Source organism: Daucus carota, chromosome 4 (genome assembly GCF_001625215.2).
Source record: "Daucus carota subsp. sativus chromosome 4, DH1 v3.0, whole genome shotgun sequence".
Classification (NCBI taxonomy): Eukaryota; Viridiplantae; Streptophyta; class Magnoliopsida; order Apiales; family Apiaceae; genus Daucus; species Daucus carota.
Genome location: NC_030384.2, coordinates 50,838,830 through 50,859,473, shown reverse-complemented (window position 1 = coordinate 50,859,473; position 20,644 = coordinate 50,838,830). Strand labels below are relative to the sequence as shown.

Below are 20,644 nucleotides of genomic sequence, written 5' to 3'. Positions count from 1 at the left end.
TTCTCAAAATAAATATCCCAACTTTCAGTTGTTGAGAAAGAGAAACTGCACATGTCCTGTCAATGCCACAAACACTTTTATTGGCTGCTAATAACTACTTTTTTTATGCAATAATTATATTTTCCTGAAGAAGATATCAAACACATTCCATGCAGGCTCCAAATTTTTTTTGTTTTGCCGAGTAATAAGTTTCAATTTGCATATATGTTATGTAAATTTTGTTTTAAATATATAAGTGATTTAATATATACATCCAATATTGATTATTGAAAGACTCCTCTGGAATAAAACAATACAAGCAAAATTCAACGTACCCGTTTATACGAGGATAATCTGTGTTAGGGATGGCAAAATAATCCGATCCGACGGATACCCGATCCGAAACCCGATTTTTTGGATATACCGAACCCGATTTTTTGGATTTGGATTTGGATATGGATTTGATTTTTGTACCCGAATTTTTTTGGATTTGGATATGGATATGACCTCTACCGATCCGAAACCCGATCCGAAACCCGAGATCCTATCTGAACCCGATCCGAACCCGAAATCCGGGAAAAAAACCCGAATATTATATATATATATATATATATTATAAATAATTTAATTAATATGAATGTGTGTGTATGTGTATTTATATTTATATATATAACATATGTTATTTAATTTTTTTGATGAATGTAATATAATAATCTCAATATCAATAGATTAAGTTAAAGCAATAAGGGATTCTATTTAAGACAAATACTTCATTAATAATATATTGTATATATATATCGTATATTGGTAATAATGAAAATTAATGTGGTTTAAGTTTATATTATTCTAATTTAAACAAATAGAATCCCATCGAATAATCCTAATTTTGAAAAAAAATACTTAATTATCATAGTTTAGACAGGTTTATAATTTTTTATTTTTAATTTTTTTTAAGATATCTGGTTGAAACCCGAATCCGATCCGAAACCCGAAAAAACCCGACGGATTGGATTTGGATTTTACATTTTAATATCCGAACCCGAACCCGATCCGACCCGAAATATAACGGATTGGATATGGATTTCGTGAAACCCGACCCGATCCGACCCGATTGCCATCCCTAATCTGTGTGTTTTAAGATAAGGGGCCGAGTTTACTGAATAATTAGTTAATTAACCACCACTCGGGTGCATCATCATGTGATGTTCAACCGATACCATAACATCTATGAGAAATGATATGCAATGATTTGTTTAATTTTGGTGCTGACATCAGTTTCGTGTATACTATGTTTGGCTCAATGATTTGTTTTAATTTTACATATTATTTCACGTTTTCCACTTCTGCCCGATATTTTGATTTTTTTAAATTATCTTTTCTTAAGCACCTGATAGTGATCAGTGAAGTGGCTCAAGCAATCAATCTCCTTCCGTGCAATATTAACCAATAGCAACTACTAGTGACATGAGTAACTACATTATTTAATGTTCCGGTGGGAAATTTCCGCGGAAAGGAAAAGTTTTTATCCATGGAAAATTATAACAGATACGTAAAAAAGAAAAAATTTAATCTAGATCCTTGAAATATAGATCTGACGCCCCTGGAAGTGTATGTTAGAGACTGTCCCTGACAACTGGTTGTCAACGACCAGAACCCATATATATAACATATTGAATAACAGAACAAAACATGATAACAAGACTTCCAGAATGCATATTGCAGTTTCAATGTATCCGGGTCTCATTGTTATCACAAATATTTGTGCCAACTTTACAACATATATCACACCTCATGAAAGCCCAGGAAATTTAAATGACATACCTGGCAAAAGACAAGGTCAAATAGATTGACCAGCAAAGAGAAACATATGAATTCAAACTCAATGCAGATAAAATTGAGGTGGCCGAATTCCTATTCGTCAATCGAATACTTCCACGTAAAAATTGAAGAAACAAGTTGGTTTCAGTTTTCGTTATCCAAAAAAGTCAGTTCCTGGTTTGTGATCCTCCGAGCTGTATCCTTTTAACTATTTGACGCTTCGATGGCCTGGGAAATGCACCTACATGCTCGTATAATCCTAAGATATCCAACTCTAAGACTCTGAACAGCAGCTCTGACTTCACTTAAAATTTGCTTTGAACAGAACTTCTGTTGCTCATCAGCTGGAGCTTTCATTATTGAGGGAATGATTTCTGAAGGATAGACCCCCCTGTTTAAGAAAAATGTTACCATTATATGATTAAATGTTATTTAACATTTCAACACTGAGTGCAACAGAGCGAGGTACACATAATATAGAAATTGAAGATCAGGCAACAAAAGTAAAATTAGAACATCCGGCCCACTGTCCAACTCTCCAAAGGTACTATAACATCTGATAGTTTGATATTGCTCAAACATCCTATTCAATCTGAGGAAACCAAACATGTTTCCTGTTAGTAAGACGGTCGATCACAGAATCAGGTTGAGGTGACATCAACTGCACAATGTTGACAAACATATAAAGATAGGCTAATGTTTACTTTAAAAACCAATCGATCCCTGATCCTCAACTCAAAAAAATCAGTTTTTCCCCAGACCCACCACATATTAGACGGTAGTAGGTAATAAAAAAACTCAGGATAGATATTTATGTCTGTAATACAAAGAAGACTAAGGAGTCCTGCATTAATGCACTCACTGTAGCACAAGAAACTATATTTTGACTGATACTAATTTTGGAGTCTTAGACTTTATCATATGAAAGCCTTTTAGCTGAGCATTGTATAGCCCACACTCTACAGATACTAGAAGTTCCTTTATAATCTGTGAAGCTATTACAGATATGTTAACCAGACTAAGAGTCGAACACAGAAACATGTCCAAGTGTTGGCTTGGCTATATTTTTAAAATTTTGCATGTTTTTGGCCCAAACTGTCCATACCATGTCGAGTGCCCTAAATGGGTATAAAATATAAACACTTTAACACCACATTCCCAACTCATAAAGTAACTCCAGAGTCAGAAACAAGAAGATAAGGGGCACATACGCACATATAAAGAGATAACTAATTGCAGTGAATAAATAGGCTGATAGATATATGACACACTTGAGGAACATGCTCAAAAACACGAGACCCATAACGTAAGGCAATCACTGATATCTTGAGGGAACATCTGATAGGCATAAGGTAAATAATCATTTTAACAGCGGAAAGTAGAAACAATCAATATTCGAAAGTAAGGCGCTTTACCTACCTTTTTAAACAGGACAAGTCGAAAGTAAAGGTTGCTCTTTTACCACTTTTAAGATTAAGGAAATAAAGCTGCAAATCAAGCTGTTCAACTGCACACAAAATGGAAGTTAATTACAATTGCATGTAAACACAGCTAATATTAGAATAGATATGAAGGATTATTATGCTTTGATTCACGAGAGATTCAGCCTCCCACATTAGCACAGTGGAGGGACAATTAATAACTACAATATTTCAACCGATGCATACTCCTATGCTCCATCAACCAACCAGTTCATCTCAAAACAAAGTTTCTCATATTTAGCGTTAAAGTCTAGCGAAGGACAAAGTAACTTTAACTAAGCATTTGGCCATAAGTGAGTCTCGCACTTTAATTGGCAGTGCCAGCCAGTAAAAACTAACTACTGCAGTTTTTTTTTTTACAAAAAGGTCTCCTTATTTAAGACAAAAAACGAGATTTAAAAGAACATGGGTAAGAAGGGAAAGGAAAGGCATCCTTTGTCGTAGGTTGACTAAGCAAGAAACAAACGAAAGGCATCCTTTCTTGTAGGTTGACTGACTGGGTGTCACAAAATTTAGAGCACGCCTGTGTAAATAAACTTTCAAGTGGAGAAGTACAGAAGTTACCTGACTCAGAGCAGAAGGTACACTGAATGAGATTACGAAGTTCTAACCGAGCTAACTGTACCTCCTCTACCACATCTAGCATACTACCTAGAAGTAAGCTGCTTATCTGCACCAAAACAGCAGCTAAATAAGTGGAAAAAATCCAATAATGGTTCAAGCTATATACTCTTTCAGATCCTACACAAGATGTCAATAGAAATTAATTGATTACTTATTCTCTTGGTGTTGTACTTCAATCTTCACTATGTCTTTACAATTTTAGGTTGTAATGATGACATTTGGACACTTGGAACTGCAAAAGTAAATTAGCGTCCCATGCATTCAAGTCTAAAGTATTAAATCAGTGTTACATAAGGAAAGGATGGTAAAGCAAATCATCAAGTCATGCACAGCTGATCCTATAATGAAATTCTCTAATTCATGACTTCTACTCTGGTTTTGGCATATTACTATCAACTGCTAGTAATCTGTTTGCTGGAGAAGACACAATGTCGGATATTAAAGTTCTATATTCAACCGTTTAGAAGGGATGGCAGAAAAATAGAGACTCTCAAGTCTCAAGTAAAGCAGTTCAGGAAATTGCAGCCAGATACTCTTAAGCTAGCAAGTTTTAGGGGAGATAAGCAACGATGTCCAGGAAATAAAGGAATACAAAACTTTTTGTGAACTTACTTGTGTTTCCTCTGCCACACTTCTAGAACTTACATACTTCCTTGTGGGCTCAGCATCAAAGACATATGCAAATGCAGTGCGAGCATCCACGCCTGGTAAATTCTACAAAACAAGAAAACATAGCATGAAGTACTAGAACCAAAATATTCATCAAACAGTTATGTAGCAATATGACTTTTATCACCTTGATTATGTTCATATTGTGAAGTTCATAGGAAACAGAAACGATTGAAACTGGGCGAAACACAACATTTACCCTGAGAATCACCAGGGAAAAATGTATTACCGCTGAAATTCAGATCAAAACAAGACTGGTTATATATAAAAACAAATAAACCTTTCAAAAAGTCACCTCTGCGTGATGAAACCGAGGTAGTTCAGTAAAATATTGCTATGCCCGTTCCTGTTCTCCAAATGGACAATATCCCACAACTAAAATGACAAAGAGGATGTCTTTTTAAATCATAAGTGAAGTTAATTGCATTTCCCCCATTAAATTACATAATCACAGACCTGCATATCTAAGCGTGAAAACCGGCAACAGGCTCTCTTTGTCAAATAGTCATTGACCAACACAACAGTTTCTGCAGAATCCAGTTTTTCTTTTATCTTACAGCGCACAAGGAATGATTCTGTTAACTTCGTAACACTTCTCTCTAAATCTTCCAAAACCTCCTCCAAGGCAGTAACCTTGTCTTGGGAAGACTGAAGCTATTAAGATCATTAACTTTTAAGAATTAAACCATTAACTTTTAAGTCATTAACATGTAAAATTGGTCATCATATTTGATCATGACAAATTCAAACACTTACATTTAAATTCAATAAAAAGCAAGACAACGATACTGAAACAAAAACTAGCTCTAGCGCCGGATGTGCTTGACGGTCCCCCATAATACAAAGTCTAATCCTGCTGTGGTGTTGAGCTACTTTTTATCAAAACAGATAATAGTTTAACTCTAAAAAGCACATCAGTTGTTTGTTTCACTGTATATACGAATTCAACAAATTATACTATATATAAAAAAAAAGCTGCAAGTCAAGTATAATGCGAAACAACACAATTCTCCCTCCATCCGTCTCGCAACACGAAATTCAAAACATTGTATTTTAAACAATTAGTTATTAGGCTTTTTAACTTTATACTTGCTGAATTTTGGAAACTTACCAGTTGATTTTTCTTTTTTACTTGTATGTATGAAAGCCATATATTTCTAATGTGGTCTATTCCTCATAATTAATTGTGACACTACTTATTTATATTTTTTGAACTTAATGGAAGTTTTTTTATTATATCTAGTTTCGGCAACCTACGCTAGAACTTGTTTAACTGTGTAACCTTTCCTGAACATCTCCAAAAATATGTTTTATGCGGGATGGAAGAATAGAAGAAAAGTCACAAATTAAGTTAGACTTCAAACTCAAAGATGAAGCACGGTGTAGTTGCCATTATCATATCAACAATCCTTTATGTATTATATTCATGTACCTGTCTGTCACTGAAACGTTGGGGATGGATATCAGCTTGTACATTTAAAGCTTTCTGTGGATGAAGTACTGAATGATCTGACCTCAACATTTGACACTCCTGAACTCCAGACCTCATAATTTGAGCCTTTTTCTGAAAATGGAAGAGAATTAGTATATGAGTGTACCATATAATAGCTGTTATCCTAAACTGATTACATATAAATATGTACCAGCGATATATCCCGCTTCACACGCTTCAGCTGCAATTTTGCCTTCTCTTCAATGAGCTTATGTAAATGCGATTTAGCTTCAACAACTCTGTACCAGCAGTGAAGCAATATGTATATTTGATTTAAAACAAGATATTTTGCAGACTTAAATCATCTATGTCCATTGTAAGAACACATGAGCTTTACCTTATGTGATGATGATTGCTCAAAGGGTGATTTGTTTTCTGTAGAACAACAAATATACTAAGTTTAAGTATTCAGGTAATACAAAAGCAGCCAAAAGTTTAGAAATGTAATATCCAGCCTATGATGAATCTTGCAAGAAGCACGTGTGAATTACGATGTGACTTCATGCAAACCTGAGACTGCATGTCAGCACGAAGCATTTGATATTTTTGTTTCCTCAGAAGGCCAACTACAATATCTTCCAGCACATCAATCTACATTGCATGAAGAGGATCCATGAAATAAGGGCTATGAACTTTTATGTAGGACATAAAGAGAATGCTAATATGCTCTAAAAGCAGATATAGAGCTTTACTTTTGATCTAAAAATCTTTTTCAAGCATAAATTAATCATCAAAAGTATAAATAAGATTTACCGATTGTAAACTGAGCTCATCAGCAGGCAGAGAAAGCAAATTCTTTGTAATTTCTGAAATTTTCGACTGAATCTGCAATTAAAATTAATTACATCATAGAAGTGAATGGAGGCTGCAACAGTGAGTAAAAATATTCTTGCCGCAATATGAAGCACTCATGTATGGTAAAGGTACATACATCAACCCAATGCTTAAGAACATTGCCACCTGTAGACCCTGGGCTGACACTGCATTTTGAAACGTCAGGATCACAACCACCTATACAGAGTTTCGGACTCTTCTTAGCCTTTGTGCTTTCATCCTGAGGTGTTATCTCTTCGTTACTTCTTTTACGTGTATAGCTTCCAACTACAGTAGTCACTTGATTGGAACTGGGAGATTGTCTTCCTAATATTGAGATGGGATAAATACTGTCACTGTGTATCACATTTTTTTCTTCGTTTCCAGGACTTTGAGCAAACAATGTTCCCAGATTCTGAAAGCCAGATAAAGTAAATCATAAAAAAAAAACTAAATATATTCATAAAAGCAGCATCTTGATTCATGGAAAAGATTACAATTTACAAGTACAGTGCATCCCCCCCCCCCCCCCCCCCCCCACCCACACACACCCACGGGAAAAAAAATAAAAATTTTAAGGCTGGCCTCCTAACGATTTTCAAGTAGGTAGTATTTAAGTGAATTCAAGCAACTAAAACCACAATTAAAGGGAGGTTCACAGTACAGACCTTTCTGATGGATGGGTCATTTGCACTTTTTTGTGAAAATGAAACATGCTCCCCTTCATCAACCAGATCATTCCTTGCATTGATTTGTTCTCTTTCAGTTTCAGAGTCTCCATTAGGTGTTTTATATTGGAAGATGTGGGACACTCGATGTTCCAAGGGGATGGGAGATTTCTTAATGGTCCCACAATTACCTTGATTATTTTCAGCATGATAGATGTCCCCATCATTTAGGTTTTCAGCTACAGGCGAGCCTCTGCAATGATTGTTATGGACAATAGGTGAGCTAGATTCCACCCTACCATGATGTGACAAAGGTTCCTTATTATCTACAGTTGCAGCCAAAAAACATGCACTGGCACCATCTCCTCTTAGGTCAGATTTTTCCTGGGATTGTGTTCCCAGATAGTTTGGCAAAGTAGATGACATCCCGTCTATTTTTCTGCACACAGGAGATGTTGAATTGTGTGGTGTACCAATTACTCTCTTACCTTCCATGCACTCAAGAGTAACCCCAATTATTGAGGCATCAGTTCCACCTGTAACCAACTTCACTTCACTGGGATCATCTGATGACAAGACATGCTGCTCACTTTGTTCAGGAGGGCAAAAAGACTGAGGTAGCAAAGTCACTAAGCCTGATTCTTTCTTCTGCTGATCTGCATATGGGTTTGCAGCAGAAACATTATATGGAGATCTGCCACTTTTTAGCGCACTTCTAAGACCTTTAGCAGGCACAATACATCTGATGTCCTTCGGAGTCTCAATCTTCTTATCCTGCTTTCGATCTCCTTTTTCCTGAATAAAACTTTCAGTCCGATCACCATCTGCATCTTTGACATAGGTTGATTTGCTCTTCAACGCACTCCCTAATGGAGTCCTAGGAAGGTAATGTAAGGGTCTAAAATTTGAACTACTAATTTTTGCACTTACTGCAACAGAAAAAGGAGAAGCTTGAAGTAATTCAAGTTTAGAAATGCTTTTCTGAATGGAAGATGCACTATTTTTATGCATTCTGTCATCACTGCCCACAAAATAACTAGCTTGTTTCAGGCTAGGAGTCATGTGCCATGGAGATTTAGAAAGATTAAGACTATCGTCAACTATCTGCCTTTGCTTAGGGGAAAGAGAATTGATAGAACTGATCAATGGGGAGTTCCATACCTGCAGTGTAGACCCACCCAATTCATGATGTTTGGTTTCCAGACTAGATAGGGTGCCACAACCAGTGGCGGAGATGTTTTGCTCAATAGAAACAACTTCAGTGGGACTAATTCCACCATGAGAAGTAGAACTTCTCACCATTTCTTTGTATTCTTCATCACCATCTACAATACTATGAGCGAGCCCATGCTCCTTAGTCAGTGAAATCCCACTTTTGATGTTCTTCAACGATTCTATATAGCCAGTTTCATCAGAAGCATGCAAATCCTTGCTGGTCTGTGCCAAGAGCTTATCTAATCCAGGAGAGAGTCCGCCGTAGTCATATTGACGAGAAATTTCTCCAACAAGGCTCATATCATTTGAATCACTGTTCCTTCTCAATTTTGCAGTAGGTGGAGAAGACTGTGGGTTTGGTCTTTTAGCTACAGTCAGCACCATAGTACTGCCTTCATTACTGGGGATACAGTCCTGGGTTGGTGTTTTCTCGTCAAAGGTAAGATGAACCCCTGTTGAAGTCAGTAAGTCCCCTCCCGAATCAGACTTGGCAAGGCTACGAAAATTCATAGAAAAAGCGGTCGAATCCATAGTAACTTCATGATTATCATCATAGGTCGCAGAGTCTGACAGCCGTCCAGGTCTAATGAAGCTGGCCGATACAGGACCAAAAAAATTGTCTTCTGCTAGAATAAACCCAACATTAAAACACAAACAGTACACACCATAGCAAAAAAAAAAAATCAAGTGATCAGGATATACACTGAAATACAAAGTCACTGTGCAAACAATGCATAAGTAACAGTTAAACCTAATTCATACTAATCTAACTACATTCAGATACATATAGTCATTATAGCCCTAGCAACACCCATTAAACTAACCTCCAAACATAATGTAACAACATGAAGTTTTGACCTCACCTAACTAATCTTATTATCTTCTGGAAGCAAAAGAAGACAGATAAATAGCTGAATCAGTGGTATGCTATAAATGAATTAGTCACCCTTTCCATAGATATTAGCACCACAATAATTAACATTACATATAGTCACGAAGCAGAGAATAGTACAAACAAGCAAGAGTAGGGATAATTACCATCATTTGAGGTAGCAGAACCAAAGCCACTTCCCGACGAAGGAGACTCCATGGGTCGAAAAAACGAAGGACGTGCATCCATATCATCATCGTCATCATCATCTTCTTCTTCTTCCTCATCATCATTTCGAAGAATATCCTTGGGGTCAATTGAGTTGCGGCGAAACCCTAACTCGTCATTAAAAAGGCCTAATTCAGTGGGATTGACATCAGTTGAAATAGCAAGGGGATCTGTAGGACTCTCGGTCTCCTCGTCACGGTCGAAGATGTGGACCGATGTGTTCTCCGCGAAGCTCACGCGGCGTGCTCGCTTTTTGTTGACGGCGATTGTTTCTTCTTCGGTTTCGCTGTTACAGTTCATTTCACTGCAATTGCTGCTGTATGGGGATCCAATTGATGCTGGATTGGTATAATTTAGGGTTGTGGGTGTGTGTGTCTGCTTGTGATTTTACTGGACGGATTGTGTTTTTTGTGCGGGAATTTGCACAACCTATGGCTGTTTGAATTGCTCATCACTTGTATTACCATCAATTTTTCTTTTCTCGTACTAATTAAAATACGAATTTTCTATGGGGTGCCGCCACACAATAATAGTGATTTGATGGATAAATATTAAATGTTGATGCCCCCTGCATTCACACCAGTTCCACCAATCAAATTAAACCATTTTCATGAGAGTTGGTGCTTAGCATGTGCCCATGGGCACACACTAGAAAAACCGATTAAAATAAGTCCTCTAAATACTGCTCCCTCCGTCCACTGCGGCGGTCCTCGGCACGCATTCTAATACTCCGTAAAATGTAATTCCATAAATTATTTTGAACTTTTTTTCTTCTGAATAAAGTTTTGATATTTAAATTTTTATAAAAAAAATTTAAAAAATAAGTTATAGAACTATGTTTTATAAGCGTCTTAAAATACGTGTCGAGCAGTGTGAAAATAAAAAAATTAGAGGGACAGAGGGAGTATATTTTTAAATTTAGTCCTTTTTACTATTTTACTAGTATTTTTTTCAAATTCATAATAAGGCTAAAACGATTGCTAATTAAGATTAAAAAAAATTGAGATATCCAAAAAAAATTAAAATGAAGGTATTGTACTGCAATGTCTTAATCAATATTATGGTTTTTAATATTCATGATATTTTACACGAGGATAGGATGATAAAAGTAAAAAGAAAAGAGAACATAATTTATAAAATTATATATTTTATTAATATTTTCATTAGAGAACGTATCCGATATGATATTAGAATTTGTCTTTTATTTTTTAAAAATTTACTTTTATTATTAGAAATGACCTCTTCTTAAAGTATCATTTCTATTTATTTATTAATTTGTGAACAAAATGTTAAGAATGAGTTTTTTCTAAAATTAATAGAAGGTACGTCGTTTGAATATCATAATTATTTTTATTATATTAGTTATTGAACAGAAAATGGAGTATTTTATTTATGGATTATTAGTTAAGAAAATGGATTATTCGCCAACATATTATTTTTCCTTTTAATGTCTGCTTTTGGTTTTTAAGTTTTATCTTTTGAGGTCACCTGGCAGAGAGGCTGAATTGCTGAAAGCGAGCAAGGTTATGGTCACAGTTGATGAGTTTCAACTTTCAAGTGATCCACGTCCATAAAAAACGGGGATCTTTATATGGTAATAACACCCCGACGATAATAGCTCTTGAAACGCTGATGCTGAATTCGTTGCTGCCTGAATGTTTAACTTAATCTGTCGAAATTGCTGTCTTGAACATTGCGATAGAGGTTATATTTCAGAGATGTATACGATCCTATCTATATTCTTGTCCTTTAGACTCGTCTCATTTACATAAAATCCATTTCCCCCCGTATAGTTGACGTGAATGCGTTCTTATCTAGAGATAATCTGGCAGAGAATAATATTTGAGAAGAGATTCAGGATTTAGTAAAATTCTGTCCTTTTCCTTTTTGGCGGATCCAGTGGTAACTACTAGTAGCTTTTTGGCTTGTGCTATTCGCAAGGTATAATTAGTCACCAAGTAATGGATCCAGACATTCCTATATCAGTCTTTTCAGACACTAGCACAACACCTTCTCTTTTCTCCAGCTTTCATTGTAAGCAAATGTGGAGATAGAAAGATAATTGCGTGCAGTATATATACCTAGATTACACAAATATGTGGTCATTTCTTTGGGATCGGTTCGCCACAATACTTGTTCTGCTGCCCTTGCTTTTCATAACAGTGATTGTTTCTACACTGTCTTTCTCCTCTCCGTTAACTCTGGAGAAAAAATCTTCGGTTTTAAGTCTCACCGTTTCTGACCAACAGCCTTTAAATTTACTTGGAGAGGTTGAAGATTTCTCTTTCCCCAAACAACTCGAGGCACCCACTCCAGTTTACTCTCCTACTGTAAGCTAAATAACGTGCTTCCATTTTATCTTATTGCTGAATACATGTCAATATGTGACATCCTTCCCTTTTGCCAACTACTAACTCAAAGTGATAACTTTTCTCAGGATGATCAAAATACAAGGGCAGAGATTTTGCATGCAGATACCCTGTCTCTTAATGAAAGTAATGATTCCATAATCAAAACAAAGATTATAAGGAAATATAGCAAGCTAGAGATGGTGGAAGCCCGTTTAGTGCAAGCCCGGGAAGCCATAAAAGAGGCAGCACGAAATAGAGACTCAACATCTATACTTGAAGATCCTGATTATGTACCTCAAGGCCCCATCTACAGAAATGCTCATGCATTTCATAGGTACATAAAATATTTCATGCACTTGAATGTTCATATTTATACTTGAAGATCCTGATTATGTACCTGAATGTGATTTGTATAATTAGGAGCTACTGGGAAATGGAAAAAGTATTTAAGATATATGTATACAAAGAAGGGGAGCGGCCAATGTTCCACAACGGGCCGTGCAAAAGCATATATTCTACCGAGGGAAGGTTGATACACGAAATTGAAAAGGGAAGGTTGTTCGTAACAGAGGATCCGGAGGAGGCGCTTGTATATTTCTTGCCATTTAGCGTGGTTATGATGGTTCAGTACCTATACATTCCAGGAGCCAAGGAATACCATGCCGTGGGAAACACGGTTGCCGATTACATAAACATAATTTCTCAGAATCATCCTTTCTGGAATCGAAGTCTTGGCGCTGATCATTTCATGCTTTCCTGCCATGACTGGGTAAATATGAGAAAAACACACACATTTTACTCTTTCGACATTAGTAGATTGATAATTTAATTGTGATGGATTGTACATTTTGCAGGGGCCTCACACAACTTCCTACGTGCCTAACTTGTTCAATAGTTCCATCAGGGTTCTATGTAATGCGAACATTTCAGAAGGATTTAATCCAAAAAAAGACGTATCACTGCCAGAGATCCATCTGAGGAGTGGTGAAATCACCGGCCTTCTCGGCGGTCCCTCTCCTTCAAAGCGTCCGATTCTTGCTTTCTTTGCTGGCCGCTTACACGGACACATAAGGTACCTTCTTTTAGAGCAATGGAAAGATAAAGACCATGACGTCCAGGTCTACGACAGTCTCCCAGAAGGAGTGTCGTATGAAACAATGCTGAAAACTAGTAGATATTGCTTGTGCCCAAGCGGATATGAAGTCGCCAGTCCCCGAGTCGTGGAGGCCATATATTCGGAGTGCATTCCTGTACTGATCTCGGATGGATATATTCCCCCATTGAGTGATGTTCTTGACTGGAAAAAATTCTCAGTTCAAGTGGAAGTCAAGGACATTGGGAATATAAAAAAGATACTGATGAGTATATCTCAGAGTCAGTATTTGAGAATGCATAGGAGAGTGAAGCAAGTCCAGAGGCATTTTGTGGTGAATCCAAGCCCAAGAAGATTTGATTTTTTTCATATGATTGTTCATTCCATTTGGCTGCGAAGGTTGAATGTTCAAATTCAGGGTTGATCAGAAAATGATCATGGGTCCGAAATATACGCGCTTGGACCTCATTCTTTCCCTTTTTTTCTATAATTCAAATTTGGATTAAACTTAAAATGTTAGGTGAGACAAGTGGATGATATACTACCACTAGTGTAATTGCAACAAAAACATAAACAAACGAAAATAATTATTAACAAGAAAGAAAGATTACAAAAATTATGTATAGTTTTATTGCTTAGCAAAGGAGCAAGCAGTGAATTGGATGGTGAATCACATGAGAGTGCAGGAAGGGGAGTCATAGTGATCATGAGCATAAACCACAGGATAGGAATTATAATAATAAGGCTGCGATCCCCACACCAACGGAACCACACTGGCCTCGTCTTTTTTCTCATCCTTCTTGTCTTCGGCCTTGGCTGGTCCGACGCTGATCAAATCTCCGCTTCCTATCTTCTTCCTCAGTAATTTGGCGAGCTCTACGGTGTCTATTCCTTCCCCGGTGACCTCTATTTGATCTTTTGCGTCCCCGCTCAATGCGACGGACTGCACCCCGAAAGCAGTCGCTGCGATCTTCATGGCCTTGGTGCGAGACTTCTTTTGGTCCACCATGGACACCCTGATCACCACCTTTTGCTGCAATCAAACAATATTTCAAACACACAAATAAATACTCCATATTTGAAACAACACAACCCTAGTAAAATCAAAACAATATATATGTGTGTGATACGTACCAGTGTCATGTTGTTGATTTTGGTTGGAATATCGGAGCAGAAAAGGAAGCAGTTGGCTCTGTTTTGTGTACTACTTGTTACTGACTTACTGTAATTGTGTGTGAGAGATTGAATGAGTGAGATTAATGATTGAATGAAGTTGTAGTATTTATAGGAAACGTCTGATGAATGCGAATGTTTGATCAGAATTTAATAAACTTTGTCCCAGACCTTATGGTCGTCACGTCAACGCAAACACGCTCTTTGAAATTAAACTTTTGGTAAGTGTAACAAACTCTACTTGGACTTGTCAAACAAAATAAGAAACAACTTAAGTATCCTCTCCGAGAAGCATATGCCGAGCACCACTTAAATTAAATATTTCTTTCTACAAAAATAATATGAAAGCAGCCTACGTTTACAGGAAGGGGGTATGGACTATTAGACAGTATTATAGTACCAACGGTCTGCGTTTGTCTTGCTAATCACTATCCCATTTTTTACGCAGGTTTGACTAGTTGCCCAAATGGTCAATATTTTTAGTTTGTTTTCTTGTCTCAAGATGATCCATATTCAACAGAGTAAATTACAAATTTTTAAGACTTTCTTCCGTTTCTTCTTGAGCTAAATATTAATATAGTTATCTCAACTGTACGTGGAACAATTATAATGACATCTAATAACTAGTCGTGCTCTCTCTTTTTTTCATACAATATTTTATTTTTTACACATTTAATTAGGCGAGTTAATATAGTAGATATTATTATTTCTGATATTTATCTTTCATATTAAAATTTTATTTATATAATTTATTTTCAGAACTATTTCAAGATAGCAGATAATTAATAAATATATTTAAGATTATGTGTCAAGAATCGAAACTCAGCTGCAAGTTGTATTCGTTGGTTTCAGAATATTAATAGAAAAAATGAACCCAGTCCGGAAACATAGGTTTACTTCTCAGACTGAAAGGTTAGTCATAAGTCAGCTTCACTTCGTAGTATAGTATTGCATAGAAATTATATGCTATTTGATTAATAAATAAATTGAAAATTTTAATCAAATTAATTGATTACAACTAAATCTACAATCAAATTAAATAAATTTAAATTATATCAATTAATATAAAATATTTTAAAAAATACTATTATATATTGACGAACGTTCGAAACAATTATGTTGTTAATCATATTCAAAACTTACATATTTGACATATAGTCCACTCAGTCTCGATATATATAGGTTGGATCGTATATAATTGTATTGAACAGAGAAAAGAACAAATATTATTGGACATATTAATTTAACGAATTAGATTATTAAAATGAAAAGAAGAGTACAACACATATCATCATGTCAGACCGTGTCTACTATCAAAGAGAATTGAAGAATATTTCTAAAAAAATTGCTCTGATCGATGGATGCTTAAATTTATTTCACATTGTATTAACTAGAGTTGTCAATAAAAAAAGATTTCAAAATCGGAAAACTTGAAAATTGTAGAAAGGATATAAATAAATAAATATATATATATATATATATATATATATATCAAAAGAAATTCTATAAAAAGAAATATATTATTCGGTATTCGGCAAGAACAATCTGTGACTAGTTGTGATATACAAGAGGGTATGAAGAATTATAAGGCGCGTAATTATAATAATAATAAGGTTGGGAACCATAAACTATGGGCACAACTTTGGCTTGATCCTTTTTATCTTCTGCTTTGGCTGCTCCCACACTCACTACATCAGCTCCTCCTATCTTCTTCCTCAGCAGCTTGGCAAGTTCCACTGTATCTATTCCTTCTCCAGTCACCACTATTTGATCTTTGTCATCCCCCGACAATGCTGCCGACTCTACCCCTGTATTAATTAGGACATCATCAGATTCTTTTAACAAAATATGATGATACATACTATCCTTGTAAACTAAGATTTAGAATAATCGATACGACAGCTTGAGATATAGTATACATGGCAAGATGAATAGATATATATACCGCAAGTAGTCGCTGCAATCTGCAGGGCTTTAGTGCGAGAATCATCCCCTTTCCGGAAAACGAAACAGCAGCCATTGGGAGCGTTCACGGTTGTCACCCTGATCACCACCTTTTGCTGCGATCACCGTAAACAAATTAAAGTTACAAAATGTTCCATGTAAGCTGACAGGCTTATTATTTTTATTATCATGGATGGCTTAGAATAATCAAATCACAAGGTAATCACCTTTGTCATTTTCGAGGAGGAACTGTTTGATTACTTCAAGTATCGAAGAAAGAAGTCACCGAAAATCTTGGCTCTCGGATACTCTTGACTTGTAAGTGGTTTCTACAACTTAATGATGAGTCTTGAGTGAAAATTTTAAACCGTATTGGGGTTGAATTTATAGGAGCGTGAATGATGAGTAATCCATATTAAATCTTAAATAAATAATACTAGTAGATAAGCAGAGGAGGAGATAGATTACCACTACACGGGGGTTCAATATGTAATGTATTTACGTATGCATGCATGTAATAAGGTCAGAATCAAAATAAAATAGTTAACCTCCTGCATTTTAAATTACTTAATAATCAAATCGTTAATTTTAAAAAATGTTAGGAAAGTTACAGGTTGAAACAAGACATGAAATTGCAGTGGAATGTACGCCACTGCTGTATGCTTAAATATTTATTACAATAAGACATGTACATGAGCCAGTGTAACGAACTTGGTTAGACTTTTCAATCTTAGTAACCTCCTGGAAGCACGTACGTATATATATACTGGTATTGTCTGGGCAGTAGCAACAAAGTTCAAGTAGGTAATCGCTTTAGTATTATGGAGTCAACTTGACTTCATTTTACTCTGCAAATACCTTTCTCCCCTTTCGTCTCACTACTGGGTCAACACGTATTACTTAATTAATCAGCTCTACCGCAGATTTTATGGATATACCCTCACCGTATTTCAACCAATGACAATTGGATTAGAAAAAAAATCCAATAATATTTCAAAAAAAAAAAAAAAAAAAATCCAATAAATTGGGTCAGAAACGCGTTTTAGTATTTTTAGGCCGATCAAATCTAACCTATTTTAGAAGGTAAGATAACCTATAAAATTTATCCAGCCCAATCATCATTATGTCGTATTAGCCCAACTCATTTATTTTTATCGTATATATGACTATTATATATTTATATTTCTATAAATTTGTAATTATCTGAGTTCTATATATATATATCTAACATCTCCTTGCGTTTGTACAAATTAATTAACGAGGGTATATTGTTCAAACAAGATATGGATGTTATTTTATAAATTATATTTGATTAATTACAGGTTTATTAATTATGTATCTCGTCTATTTTGGATTGCTGGATAGGATTATTTTTAAGTATTGTATTGTCCATTTTTAATATTTCCATGTCAAATTTTGTAGTTAACGAGAGTATTGTATAATTTTGTAACCTTATAATGGTGAGGAAATGTTTAAAATTCTAGGAATGATACGCGTCTCACGAGATTTCTAGATCCGCCGAGGGTAGAATGACGAGGATATATAGACGAATACTAGTACAAGGCTGGCACTAACATCTAAAAATTATAATGCGTTGGAGTAGATTTAAGTAATTAGTTGCTCTGTGTGCAAGCGCTGCAGATTACCATCTTGGAAAAGCTGAGCAGGAACAAGTACTGATCTTCACAAGTGCATCAAAACAGAACGCAAAATGATGAGAAACGTCTGATACATAGTACTATTCTCCAACGTGTAGTAGTCGCCGTCTTGGCTTCTGCAACTTGCTTGCTACTGTTTCTTTTCTTCTGCTCATAAGAGAAAGTCCAATACTGAATCAGATTTTTTTTAATCACACATTAATGTGCTATAACAATCTGCACAAGGAATTCAACAGGGATTTATACGATACAGTATTTGTATTCATCATATCATCATTTCAGCTCCAGTATAGAAATATGTTTCCGAGGAACACAAACTGTCCAAACCAGACAGTTGATAGTCTGTTCCCTGCAATTGATCACCAAAAAGATCCGAGGGACAAGTTCGATGAAATAAATACAACAAAAATAATAAATACGACAACCGCAGAATGATAAGATTGTTATGGACATGCTGTATGAAACGCTAATATTTAGATTCACTCATATTTGATTCTGAGTATTATTTCATACATTTTTCTTCAGTAATTTTTTTTTATTTCATTTTCTTCTCGTTCCATGTTCATGTACCACTGTAATAATAATCTGATTATAATCTGAGGAATGGAATGGGGAAGAGTGAAATAGATTATACGGTAACATCATATAATCAGACTATATATATAGCAACAATAATCTCCCGATCGATAACTAAAAAAATGAGGGGATACCTCTGAGTTTCCAGTGGTAAAGCAGGTTGAGGAAGAGATTGAAGAGAAAACATGGACATCTGAGCAATCTCCAGCAGTGCATTGTTTCGGAGTGAAGAAACATGACTAGTCAAATCCTCATACGCAGCTTGAAACGCCCGTTGCCAGAATCTAGGCAACTTAATTGTGTTGCTATGTGTATACACATTCCACATACGCCGCACCATTTTTACTCTCTCTTCCACTTCCTGCACTTGATCGCACACTTGAATATTACTCACTACACGACTTGCTCCACTAATCATAGAACATACAATATAAATCTTATTTTAAAGAAACAAACAATTGTCTCCTCTTTTTATATGTCACTTGAATACTAGTGTAGTGTATTCTAATTTCTATATAAGCTTGAATGCTGCTGCAAGTATATATAGATGGTGCGCTTAGCGCTATGATGCTTGTCCAGATTGTGATGCCCTAATTAAGTGCCTACTAATTACCTTGCAACAAGCTAGCATTAAAATTTGTCTTACGTTAGTCTCGTTCGTTTTTGGCACCGTACCATGATCAAGTACACTAATAATATGTTAAAAAAGTAAATAATAAATTCGGAAGTTGCAAAGTAATTACGAGGATGTCTAGGTCGGAGTGAAGAGGATAGTCGAGGTCGTCGGGGAGTGCTGCGGCAGCGGTGGACCAGTGGAGGGTGACGGAGCCGGTGAACATGGAGCAGAGAGCTAGAAGGAGAATGATAGTGAGGGGCGCCCAGAACTTATATCTTGTTTTCCAAGAATTACATTTGATTCTGTTATGATCGAAGGAGCGTGAAACAGATGATGATGATGATTCTCCCTCCACAACTAAGCTCGCGGCTGATGAGTTTTTACATGTATCTGCAACCACTTGTACATAATAATCATCTACTGCCTTCATTATATGTATAATGTATCAACACAAGATGAGTTTTGGTTTGGCCTTTGCCTCCGCTCAAGAATTATATTTCAAACAACTTATAACTTAAATGAAAAAAATGTGTTAAGAGTGTAGTGTCACAGTCAAGATATTCTAGACTATAAAAAATATGTAGAGAGATGAGAGATCTAGGTTTGTCACGACGCTTGAGAATAATCAACCCCGTGACAAACCCACTTTCGGGTCCATATTACGATGTACTGCGACTCTTTTCTTTTTCCAAGATGGACTGTATGTACGTGACACAAATGTTTCCTGCAATATTAATGCAAGTTAAACACTATTCACCTCATTTCCATGTGTTCCGTGTACTGCTGTCACTAGAACATGCGAACCGCCACACAAATAGTTCAGACGTGTTAAATATATAGCTGAATAAAAGACTTAGATAGACGGTAGATAGACGTGTTCAGGCATATTTCCCCCTTCAACATAGAGAAATCGGGTTTTGTAATATTACAGGCACTTGAACTTAACGACTTCTGGTCACCCCAACCCGAGGAACATTAAAAAAAAATTCAAAAAGATGGAAGTCAAAATTGTGGCAAGGGGGTATATTCACGATATGACATTATGCAAATGATAAACGTCTTATTAGGGTTTATATAAATGGTGTCTGAGAAATCTTTGCACTGATTAATTAAACGAGCCGGAACCATTACCCGAATTCGGCTCGTTTAACGAGTCAAGTAGAGCCGAGCCCACCCCGATTCGTAGCAGCTTTAACACTGATCATTGTCCATGATGATTCTGACGACGGTTTTGCAAGGACAAATATATGTCAGAAGCAGAGCGAAGATAAAACAACGATATCAAAAGCTGCAGGCAGCATTTCTTCTGGCGACAACGGTTGGTTTAGTAGTGACGGAAACAAGAGCTTCATTTCATCATCCGAGAATATTGACT

The 20,644-nt window shown here is 36.0% G+C and overlaps 4 protein-coding genes and 1 long non-coding RNA gene across 6 annotated transcripts; 1 reads left to right on the top strand and 4 right to left on the bottom strand.

Moving 5' to 3' along the window:
- Positions 1 to 1,669: 1,669 nt before the first annotated feature.
- LOC108219029 (uncharacterized) lies at positions 1,670 to 10,304 on the bottom strand. 2 transcript variants are annotated; one of them, XM_017392263.2, is made up of 15 exons: positions 9,798 to 10,304; positions 7,545 to 9,382; positions 6,995 to 7,291; positions 6,817 to 6,888; positions 6,574 to 6,654; positions 6,401 to 6,438; positions 6,215 to 6,302; positions 6,004 to 6,135; positions 5,028 to 5,225; positions 4,867 to 4,946; positions 4,699 to 4,771; positions 4,515 to 4,616; positions 3,843 to 3,948; positions 3,217 to 3,304; positions 1,670 to 2,188 (listed from the first exon to the last, which is right to left on the bottom strand). In XM_017392263.2, the coding sequence occupies exons 1-15, from the start codon at positions 10,156 to 10,158 to the stop codon at positions 2,002 to 2,004; spliced, it is 3,741 nt and encodes a 1,246-aa protein (XP_017247752.1). In that variant the 5' UTR covers positions 10,159 to 10,304; the 3' UTR covers positions 1,670 to 2,001. The 2 variants fall into 2 exon arrangements, with proteins under 2 accessions (XP_017247752.1, XP_017247753.1); XM_017392264.2 differs by having other exon boundaries at positions 1,852 to 2,188; positions 5,028 to 5,219.
- A 1,573-nt stretch (positions 10,305 to 11,877) lies between these two features.
- LOC108216884 (probable glycosyltransferase At5g03795) lies at positions 11,878 to 13,735 on the top strand. The gene is made up of 4 exons (XM_017389742.2): positions 11,878 to 12,188; positions 12,296 to 12,543; positions 12,630 to 12,978; positions 13,064 to 13,735. The coding sequence occupies exons 1-4, from the start codon at positions 11,955 to 11,957 to the stop codon at positions 13,724 to 13,726; spliced, it is 1,494 nt and encodes a 497-aa protein (XP_017245231.1). The 5' UTR covers positions 11,878 to 11,954; the 3' UTR covers positions 13,727 to 13,735.
- A 137-nt stretch (positions 13,736 to 13,872) lies between these two features.
- On the bottom strand, positions 13,873 to 14,614 carry LOC108216885 (disease resistance protein Pik-1-like). The gene is made up of 2 exons (XM_017389743.2): positions 14,437 to 14,614; positions 13,873 to 14,335 (listed from the first exon to the last, which is right to left on the bottom strand). Exons 1-2 carry the CDS (start codon positions 14,443 to 14,445, stop codon positions 13,973 to 13,975), a joined length of 372 nt encoding a protein of 123 aa, XP_017245232.1. The 5' UTR covers positions 14,446 to 14,614; the 3' UTR covers positions 13,873 to 13,972.
- A 1,362-nt stretch (positions 14,615 to 15,976) lies between these two features.
- On the bottom strand, positions 15,977 to 16,886 carry LOC108218222 (disease resistance protein Pik-1-like). The gene is made up of 3 exons (XM_017391134.2): positions 16,647 to 16,886; positions 16,421 to 16,535; positions 15,977 to 16,283 (listed from the first exon to the last, which is right to left on the bottom strand). The coding sequence occupies exons 1-3, from the start codon at positions 16,653 to 16,655 to the stop codon at positions 16,027 to 16,029; spliced, it is 381 nt and encodes a 126-aa protein (XP_017246623.1). The 5' UTR covers positions 16,656 to 16,886; the 3' UTR covers positions 15,977 to 16,026.
- Positions 16,887 to 17,890: 1,004 nt separating this feature from the next.
- Positions 17,891 to 19,810, bottom strand: LOC108218160 (uncharacterized). Its single transcript, XR_010290996.1, has 3 exons — positions 19,397 to 19,810; positions 18,788 to 19,014; positions 17,891 to 18,224 (listed from the first exon to the last, which is right to left on the bottom strand). It is a non-coding gene; the product is annotated as an uncharacterized LOC108218160 (long non-coding RNA).
- Between the last annotated feature and the right edge of the window lie 834 nt (positions 19,811 to 20,644).

What these genes read in the sequence shown, in the direction of transcription:
- LOC108219029 (XM_017392263.2), bottom strand. Translation starts at nt 10,158, where the DNA reads ATGAACTGTAACAGCGAAACCGAAGAAGAAACAATCGCCGTCAACAAA. An exon ending in TTCTGCTACCTCAAATGATG is followed by an intron (nt 9,383 to 9,797) that starts GTAATTATCCCT and finishes TTATTCTAGCAG; the next exon opens with AAGACAATTTTTTTGGTCCT. An exon ending in GTGCTGACATGCAGTCTCAG is followed by an intron (nt 6,439 to 6,573) that starts GTTTGCATGAAG and finishes GTTGTTCTACAG; the next exon opens with AAAACAAATCACCCTTTGAG.
- LOC108216884 (XM_017389742.2), top strand. Translation starts at nt 11,955, where the DNA reads ATGTGGTCATTTCTTTGGGATCGGTTCGCCACAATACTTGTTCTGCTG. An exon ending in CTCCAGTTTACTCTCCTACT is followed by an intron (nt 12,189 to 12,295) that starts GTAAGCTAAATA and finishes AACTTTTCTCAG; the next exon opens with GATGATCAAAATACAAGGGC. An exon ending in AATGCTCATGCATTTCATAG is followed by an intron (nt 12,544 to 12,629) that starts GTACATAAAATA and finishes TTGTATAATTAG; the next exon opens with GAGCTACTGGGAAATGGAAA.
- LOC108218222 (XM_017391134.2), bottom strand. An exon ending in GATTGCAGCGACTACTTGCG is followed by an intron (nt 16,284 to 16,420) that starts GTATATATATCT and finishes TAATTAATACAG; the next exon opens with GGGTAGAGTCGGCAGCATTG.